The sequence below is a fragment of the Phyllostomus hastatus genome, unplaced genomic scaffold (assembly GCF_019186645.2).
Source record: "Phyllostomus hastatus isolate PE091 unplaced genomic scaffold, TTU_PhHast_1.1 phas_scaffold_501, whole genome shotgun sequence".
Taxonomy (NCBI): Eukaryota; Metazoa; Chordata; class Mammalia; order Chiroptera; family Phyllostomidae; genus Phyllostomus; species Phyllostomus hastatus.
This window is the reverse complement of record NW_025334033.1, coordinates 24139172-24148887: the sequence shown is the minus strand read 5'-3', so window position 1 is coordinate 24148887 and position 9716 is coordinate 24139172. Positions and strand designations below refer to the sequence as shown.

Here is a 9716-nt window from a genome sequence, read left to right as displayed (position 1 = left end):
TCTTGGCCCCGTTTACCACTCAGAGCAGGCTCTTGACATCCCCATTCTATTGTGAAACTCGGTTCGGCCAGTCTTCCCTGTAGCCGCCTTTCTCCTGCCGTGCAATGATTGAGTTGGCAGTAATCTTTGCAAAATAGCTTTTCATAAACCTATTAAAATGTTAGTTTTTTATATTAGATATAGTTCCTTTTTCAGTTGTAGAAGCATGTTATGTAATAGGTGTTATTTTTAAACAGTCCGCTCAAATATGATCCATTTAGCAGCACAGAAATGAGACTAAAATAATAGCCAACATGACTTCATTTGGGCGAGACGAAGGCTCTGTGTCTTACATACATTCTCCTGGATTACCCTCACGACAGCCCTGAAGGAACTTCTTACAGATTTAGTCGTTGAAAGTTTGCCTAAATTACAGACGGTTACATAATTGGGATTTTCTTAATTGCAATTAGTCAAAAATCAAGGTCTTTTACTTTGGAAGTTTAACATCATGGTTAGGAGACAGGTATGTTGATACTGAATTTATAGTGGTTGTAGAAATTTTTAAGGAATAAGTTTGAATTAAACTTGATTCCTGTTAGGAGCCACTGAGATCTTACGTAGGGCTGGAGTTGTATACCTGTTTAGGAATTTTAAATTCTGTAAATGATTTTTTAACGGGAAGAAACATGTTGGCCCTGGGTGAGGAATTTCTTGTTGTCTGGCTTGACCTAAGTCAGATCTGAGTTTCTCCTTTGTCTTTGGCTCTGCAGCCTCCTATATTTTTCATGCCTTCCTCTTTCGGAATCAGAACCCCACCCCTGGTTCAGAACCAGTTTTAAAGCGTCACCCACAATGATCTTCCTCCTCTTGACCTCATACAAAGAAACTACACGCAAAAGCACAAAAAAGGGCAGAAGAACTTGGATTGGTCCCAGTACTCATTCAGGTCCTCATCCAGAAAACTGGTATGTAACAAATTCCTACAGTGTATCCTGCATGCTGTCAGGGCATGCCAGCTCTCAGACTTAGGTTGGCAACCATCCCCGCCTCTGCTTTTGGCTGGGGGCAGCGCAGAAGTCATGGCCTGACATTTCCTCCTGTCAGCTCTGACGACTTGTAAACACATCCCACGGCTGACACCTGCGTTGTGGTGTAGCTGTTGTAAGCTTCCCACGGTGGCACTCATGTGGTACTGAGAATGCACTAGAGCTACAGAAGAGAGAGAGCAGGAGCTCACAACACATTCTGCTCTCCTGCCCCATCACAGGCTCCGCCCCATCACAGGCTCTGCCCCACGGATGATCAGCTTACTTGCCTGTGAGTGTAGAAGAGAAAATCTATGACTGGTGTGCTGTCAGGACTAAGAAGTAAAAGCTGGGCTTTTTGTAACCAAGAGTCAGTCCTCCCCACACACACTACTAAATGCTATTTTAATACCCAGACAGTGGGCAAAACGTAGCCTTTTGGGTTTAATAATCAGGCTGGACGTTGTTAGGCGTGTTTACTGTGAGCTACCTTCAGCTCTTTTTGTTTCTTGGCAGACAAGTCACAGTGTCATAAAGTGTGTTGCCATCACGAGTAAGTCAACTGCTACTAATAGTAAAATTTTGAAGTTAAAAAATACATATTCAAATATGCGTATTTCAACTGGGGAAGCAATTTGTAGCAAAGTTATGAAATTTGGACTTAATAAAATGTGTGGTAAGTGAAAGTGCAAATGGAGAAGGATTTGCAGCCTTTGCATTTTGAATCCATTCTAAAAAACTGTGCATTTTGGAACCATTCTAAAACTCTAATTTGGTGAAAGTGCACCCAGCTCATTTTTATGTGCTGTAGTAATCTTTTCCTAGTGCCTAGGTAGGCAGACTGTACGTGCTTTGCGGAGCAAGGCATTTCACCTCAAGAGGTACAGGAACTTGGCGACATGCAGCAAAGGGTATGAAGAGTGTTTTGCAGAAAGACTATCAGCAGTATTCTCCCTTGAACGTCCTCTTATTCTGATTCTGTGTGCTTCCTGAAGTTCTGTTACAGAAGAAATTGGCTTCAATACTGGTTCTTTTGCCCCTGGGCAGAGAACTGAGATTTTTTTCCCCTCATTTCTGGAGGTGTGTGGACAGCCCTGACCCTTTGACTAAACTAAGGACTGAAATACATGCTCTGTGCTCTGCCCCGAGATGACCCCAGATAGCCAGGGCACTCAGAAAAGAAGGAACAAAGCAGAGGCATCATGTTTCCTAATTTCAAACTATGTACAAAGCTATAGTAATCAAAACAGTATTGTACTGACATAAAAATAGACAACGATTAATGGAACAGACTAGAGCCCAGAAATAAGCCCACACATATATGGGCAATTTATGGCAAATTTATAACACAGGAGCCAAGGGTATGTAATGGGGGAAGGATAGTCTTCAAAAACCGGTGTTGGGAAAAGTGGACAGCCGTGTTGCTGAGTGAAACCAGACCACTACTGTACGCCACGCACAAAATTAACTCAACTTGGATTAAAGGCTTGAACATAGGCCTGACACCGTGAAACTCCTGAAGAAAATGGGATAAGCTCCTTTGCATCAGATTTAGCAATGATTTTTTTTAATTTGACAACGAAAACAAAACTAAACAAGTGGGACTACATCAAACTTAAAAGCTACACAGCAAAGGAAGCCAACAAAATGAAAAGGCAACCTGTGGAATGGGAGAGAATATTTGCAAGTCATCTGAAAAGAAGTCAATAGTACAAAATACAAAGAACTCTTACATAGTATATGTGTCTATACAACGCAATAGCAAAAACAATATGGACAGGCGATCTGAATTGACATTTTTCCAAAGATGACAACCAGGTTAGAATGGCTGTTATCAAAAGAAGTAAGTGCTAGTGCGGATGTGAAGAAAAGTGAAGCCTCATACACTGTTGGTGGGAATATAAATTAGTGCAGCCACTATAGAAAACAGTATAAAGGTTCCTCAAAATAAAAAAAAAAAAGACTACTATAGGAATCCAGCAATTCCATTTCTGAAATATACCCAAAAGAACTGAAAGCAGAGACTTGAAGAAATAAGTGTACACCCGTATTCACAGCAGTATGCATGAAAGGTGAAAGCAGCCCAGTGTACCTCCTGATGTGATACAATATAAAATACAAAATACTATGAAATTGACAAAAATTCAAACCTGACTCTGATCAAGCTTCTAAATCTAAGTAACAGTTTACAAGAAATACCGGGGACAGAGCACTAAGTTAGATGGCACTACTGGGACCCTATCAACAGAACCCCAGACATGGGAAGCTGTCGAGGAAAGAGACCTCACTTATTCAACAAATAAATTGCCAGAACAAAAAAGGTGGGGATTCTGTGATCAAAAGAACTTGGAGAGATTTATCAACCCAAGAGGTCCTGATTCAGATAACCAAACTATAAAACAACTGTGACATGACACAGTGAGAGTAACTGGTTTGTCATATGATTAAGGAATTACTGGTACTATTTTAGGTATGATTTAGTTGGTTGTGTTTAAAAAAATTCATTACCTCTCTTACTTGAAGGATACCAAAGAATTAATGAATGCAGTAATAGGACATTTGGGATTTACTTCAAAATAGCCTGGATTGGTGTGGAAAGTTAGAGTAGAGCTGAAACAAGATTGGGCAGCACTGGATAACTGAAGCTGGGTGATGGGCACAAAGTTTCATTCTCTCTACCTCTGGTTGACTGGAGGTTTCTATATTAAAGGTGTCTTTTAAAAATATTTTCTAAAGTCCTGGCTGCGTGGTTCCATTTGTTAGAGTATTGTCCCAGTACCCCAAAGTTGTGGGTTTGATCCCCAGTCAGGCACATACAAGAAGCAATCGATGAATGCATAAAAAGTAGAACAAAATTAATGTGTGTTTTTCTTTCTCTCTCCCTCTCCCTCACTAAAATCAATAAATAAGAAAAATTTTAAACACAGATATCTTCTACAGACCCTCATTGCTTACAGATAAAATACAAACTCCTTGACAGCATCAAAACACCAGGTTTTCTGCCATCTGGCCATCTTCCAGGCTCCTCTTCACCTGCCCGCCTCACAAAGAGCTGCATTCTGTCCCCTGCACATACCTGTACTTCCATACTTTCGGAAATCCCACTTGCCTGTCTGAAAAACCCTTTGACAATGTATTTAATGGTTCTTTCTCTATTTTTACTACAAATATGTAATCTCCCCAAATAAGGTATGTCTTCTGTTCCCAAACAAGATTATCAACTGCCTTTTCTTCCTTGCTTAAAAAAATTTCACTCAATCAAGACAACAAAGATTATAATAGCCAGTGCATCAAAATATAGTTATTAAAACAATGCTTCCCAATAGTCCACAAATCAAAACTAAAGAGGGAATTCAAACCCTGACAGGTAATACAAGAATAGTTGCATGATTCATTTACACAATTTTTCCTTTCCAGACAAAGGTTAAAGAAACAAATGTGACTCAGGGTTGATTTAATGTGTTGGTTTAATCGTATGATTTCTAAAGTAAACTACACAATGAGGCAGAAATTTGACCTTTTGTGTGTGTGTGTTTAAGAGGCGGGGGGGGGGGGCGGGGGGCGGAGAGGGAAGAGGGGAGAGAAACATCAGTGTGTGGTTGCCTCCCATGCACCCTCTACTGGGGATCTGGCCCACAACCCAGGCATGTGCCCTGACTGGGAATCGAACTGGCAACCCTTTGGTTTGCGGGCTGGCACTCAATCCTCTGAGCCACACCAGCCAGTGCAAAGTTTGACCCTTCTGATATGAAGACCTTATTCAATAGAGAGCACTTCCTATTCACCTGAATGTATTTCTAGAAAAAAATGTCAATGCTTGGAAAATTCCAGCAACTTATTCCTCTAAAGTAACAGGTTCACAGTTTATATTAAAAAATATATCATTTATTTCACATGAAAATTTACAGAGGAAGTTGACGATGAGGCCAAAGACCTGAGTTCTTTTCTCAGAACAGGTGTCTTCAGGAAAGTTTTTCTGCCCACTTGCCACAGCAGCAGTGGAGAAGCCCGCGATTGCCATTGCTGGGACCAGGCCTCACAGGGGCTCCTCTGCTGAGCCTGGCTGTTCATCAGTCATCTCCATGGTGGGGCCGGGAGTGCAGGGAAGAGGACTCAACGTTAGGATGCAGGCAGGTTGGTGGTGGAGATGCCCATTTACCAAAGGAATACAGCCTCATAAAAAGTAGTCGTTAGCTTATAAAGAGAAAATGCGCCATGTCAGACACAGTTATAACTACTCAGAGTACAGAGGTTACATAAGTTGTTTATATAAGTTACATATATAAGTTGGTTATGAGAGCAAAACTGATTGAGCCATAATCATAAATGAAGAAACAACAATATCATGATTGTCAATGGGAACATCATTCACATCACACAAACTGAGGCCTAAGTGTGAAACAGCTGGGGTAGCTGAACAGTCCTAGTTTATTCTCTTTTTCCAACGTAAGTTTAACAGTGCAGCCATGCACCCTCCCCCCCTTAATGTGTTCCAGCTTTGGACAAAAAGTTATGTGGTGACCTTCCCTAAAATAATTATCTTAGTTATGGTACATTAGGGTTTGGCTGTGAAGCTGGAAAAATTTGGGCTGTTAATTTTCACGTATGGATTCAGTGGTCAGATTGGTTAAATCACCCTGCCCTCTCCCACACAGAAGAGTCACAGACCTGGCAATGTAAACGACGTGAGAGGGGCTTGCAGTAATGAAAGCATCAGCTCCGCTGCTCTTCACCCTTTTGAATTTGCTATTTACACAGCCTGCCATGACCATTATGGAGTAATGGGGAGTCTCTTGCCAGCTATCAGTGGTTTTAAACATCACCAACAGTAATGAAAAAAAAAGTCTCCTACTTTTGTCTTATTTCTGGCTTACCAAACAAAAAGAAGAGGTAGGGCTTTGAATCAGGAGCTATTTATTTTAAAATTAATGGTACAAAAGAGAAGGCCCTCTTTCCATCAAACTCCCCCTCCCCACTACCAAACCTCAAACTATTAGGAATGGCATCTCCACAGAATGGAAAAGTGGGACACTAAGCCTTCAACTAAAATCCGGGGGCCCGTGCCATATACTTGCCTCCCTGACACTCCCAAATAACCAGTTCATGTGCTCACTCTGGGAGAAGGTCAGCGGAGGGTCTGTGGGAGCGGGGTGGGGTGAGGCGGTGTTCATCCAGGGCAGGCCTTTGCAACACAGCAGATCTACTTACCCACACTCCGAGAGCAGCCCTTTACCCTTAGGGATGCCATGGGTCCCAGAGAGCCTGGTCTCCCACCCCGCACTGTCCCAGCACACTCTGGGCATGTCTGCACATGCTCTTGTCCCACAGGCAGCAACAGTCTCAGCGCACCTCAGAGTTCAGTCCTGTAGATGGCCTTAAAACGTAAGTATTCTTCCAAGCACTGAAGAACATTATCATCCACCTTTGGGTCAAACTTGTTGGCCAACAGGTGATGGTTCTGAAGAATCCAGTGAAGGTCCCCAGTCCCATAGACACAGACAGACCGCTGGTAGGTGCCAGAGCAAGGTGGATAAGGTGCCCCCATACTGATGTCTCCTTCGTGGCCCTGCCACTTCACCAGCCTGGCAATGGAAGCCATGTCTGACATGTGAAATTTGGGGTGGTAAGGAACAGAGCCAGGCATCCAAGGAGCACGCTGCAGGGTGGCCCAGAGGTGTTCATCGGGGCTGTAGGTATCCTTCACCCATTCAATCAGTTGTTGGGATTTGGGGTTCTCTAAGACCTGCTGGACAAAGCCTCGAGAAGCCACAATGTAAGCATTCCCCGTGAACATAGGTAAATTATAAGGGGGAGGGTCCTTCAACTTGCTGGTCATGTATATTGTGTCTGCCACCTCATAGTGATATTTCCAGCGAGACTTTTTGGCCTCACTAGGTACCTCGGACTCCATACTGTTCTTCCCATTCAACATCTTGAGGGCCAGGACCATCTCGGCATTGGTCTTGATAGGAAAGTCTGTTCCACACGTATTTAGGAAGTATTTCCATGGCACTGAGCTCTGAAGCAAGTCTTCCATACAGTTCAAGTCAGCCTGCACCCGGGACCAGGAGGCATAAACCACCCGAACCAACTTACTGGCCAGGAAGACGTTTGGGAAGCATGAAATAATTGACTTGACTGCCTCTCTGAAAGTTTCTGGGGACTTCTCATCCACATGAACACAATATATGTTCTGAGGGGCATACACAGCTCTCAGCAGCCTTTCAAAGTTTTCGATCTTCTCGTGGACCACCATAGAGTATGCAATAGGGAAGTCCAACTCTTCTCTGCTGAGTGGGTGCTGTATGAACTTCCTGTTGGCCTTAAAGTGCTCACAGTCTCTGGTCATGTTGAGGTAGTCCATGTCTGTGAAAGGCTCCCGTTTGTTCTTGACCTCCAGCTTGTCCAGGAGGGCCTCAATCACTGCTTCCTTGTCCCCTTGGATGATTCTAGAACAGTTGATGGACCTCTTTGCTGGCAACCTCAGGGACGTGTACAAGACATCCCTGCAGTGCCTGCTTTGAAAGTCCCTGGACTCCAGATCCAGGGAATCAAAGTCACATTTCATTCTGAGAGAAAGTCTCAGAGCAACAATGGCCAGCAGCAAATAGCAGCCCAGGGCCCACAGGTAATGCTGCCTGCAGCGTTTCTTCTTCCACCAAACCATCTTCACAGCATGGGAGATCGGTAGAGTTTGGGCACATGAAAGGAGGAGGAGGATGGAATCCTTGGACAGAACAAAATGCCTTCAGTTACAAAATAACCTGAATGTGTTCCCAGGAACATCAAATCCAACTCCAAAGTAATGGCAAAAAAAGTTTTCTTCTCTAGACAGATATCCTCAATTGAGACCTGACTGCCTAGGAGCTTCTTACACTTGGCTTGCTGATGGAGGTCTATAATCTGACCCTACAATTAGACGATTGTGCTACATTTAGGACCTCGCTCCACCTCCACCCCAGGAGAGACAGAAGGAAGCAGAACCGAGCACCTGCTAATGTAAAGGTGGAATTAATAAGAGGAAGTTCCCACCCTTTGTGCCACATTGTTCTCCCCACTCCTTACCACCCTGTTTCTAACATAGCTTTTATCTAGGTGTAGAAATTCGGATCGATCCAGAAAAAAATATCCATGAAATCCAGACTCTCAGTGTCAGTTCTAGAAATTCAAAAGTCCTTTTAAAAGAATAAGTACATTTCTTGTGCTTATTTGGCAATTTCTGTTAGAATGTTTTTTCACATGTTCATTGGTTAAACATAAATCTAACCACCTTTTTAAAAAAATATTCTTAAAAAGTAGATATAATCCAAAAATGCATTTAATCATTCATATACATAACTCTTAGTCTATCCAAATTTAAAATATATTTACATAAGACACACACAGAGCGATGCATATACAATATTAAATGAGTGCTTTCTATGGGCCAGAAATATTTCTTTACATTTTCCCATTTAATCTTCACAATATACCTAAAATGTGGTTCTATTAGAACATTTATACATAAGAAAACAGGAGCTAAATAACTTACCAAATATCACATATGTTATAAGAAGCAAATCTGGGACCCTTCACTCTTCCTCCTCCCTTGTTTCCTCTATAAGCCTAATACTCGTTCAACCAAACCACAACTACCTTCCAAAACAGTACAGGGCACCAAGTACCACCAAAGAAAACCAGACACTATAGGGAAAAAGCCCTAAAAGGAGAGAAAGAGAAACAAAATGTGACACATCTAGCAATGATTATCTTCCTTTTTGCATTCTCTAAGTATAAGATTTGTATCCACTTCAGCAGTATTTTTTATGGGAATCTAAGAGGAAGAAAAAAATGAAAAATTAAGAAAACTCTCACCTTCAATAGCTTCTTTCCTAATTTGGGAAGATGTCTTGCCACAGTCTGTTTCTATTTCCAAGGGAAGATTGTTTGGATTCCATGGAAGCAAATGTAAACCCCATATTCCTTGGTCTTCTTTTAGCTCTTCCAAAATGTAGTTTCTGATAGTCGTGGGGCGTCCAAGAAACTGTCTCAGGCTCCTCCTCAATTTCTGTAAAGCAGAGAGCAGCAGGTGGCTTTATCACTCACCTTTCAGCTTCCTGCTCTCAGGTAAGAGAACAAGCCCAGATATAGTATTCAGGAACATATTCTCGAGAACGAGTCATTCAGAGAGGTGAGCAGGGCGGTAAAAAATGCTGTCAATATCTGAGAAGTCAAGCAGCTCTTTCAAGCAGGACAGCCCAGTTTATATTGATGCTTTCCTGCCATAAAACAATTCATAAAAATCTGTCCACGCTCACGTGAGAACCTGATAGCTTTCCCTCCTGGCCCCTTTTGCAAAGAATCACAGAGACACACAGGTACGCACCCTGCCTTCTCCTGGCCTGGAGTCCAAGTGTCACTCCTCTTAGGTTCCCTGAACATTACAAGAGTGAAGCAATAAAAATAGAAGGATTGTTTCTTTTGCTTATTTTTTTTAAGTCCATGAAAACCAGTTTGTTCTTCAAATGGCATCTACTGCAAAAAATCCATTTGCTGGTCTTTCCGTGACAATCTGTCCGTTGTAGAGGTATTCACAGGGCTCCAGACTGTAGACCTCCCTCAGTAATATCTGTGAGCCTGGGGGTCCTGGCAGTCTGAAGAATGGATACCACTATGAGCAGCTGGACTTCGGTGAGAGACCCTTTGGGTGGTCTTGGCAATAGAGGGTGG

At 42.5% G+C, this 9716-nt stretch overlaps 1 protein-coding gene across 2 annotated transcripts; it reads right to left on the bottom strand.

The window, feature by feature from the left end:
- Window positions 1-4870: 4870 nt before the first annotated feature.
- Window positions 4871-9355, bottom strand: GCNT3 (glucosaminyl (N-acetyl) transferase 3, mucin type). 2 transcript variants are annotated; one of them, XM_045823940.1, is made up of 3 exons: window positions 8862-9355; window positions 8539-8706; window positions 4871-7734 (listed from the first exon to the last, which is right to left on the bottom strand). In XM_045823940.1, exon 3 carries the CDS (start codon window positions 7672-7674, stop codon window positions 6358-6360), a length of 1317 nt encoding a protein of 438 aa, XP_045679896.1. In that variant the 5' UTR covers window positions 7675-7734; window positions 8539-8706; window positions 8862-9355; the 3' UTR covers window positions 4871-6357. The 2 variants fall into 2 exon arrangements, with proteins under 2 accessions (XP_045679896.1, XP_045679895.1); XM_045823939.1 differs by lacking the exon at window positions 8539-8706 and having other exon boundaries at window positions 8862-9353.
- Between the last annotated feature and the right edge of the window lie 361 nt (window positions 9356-9716).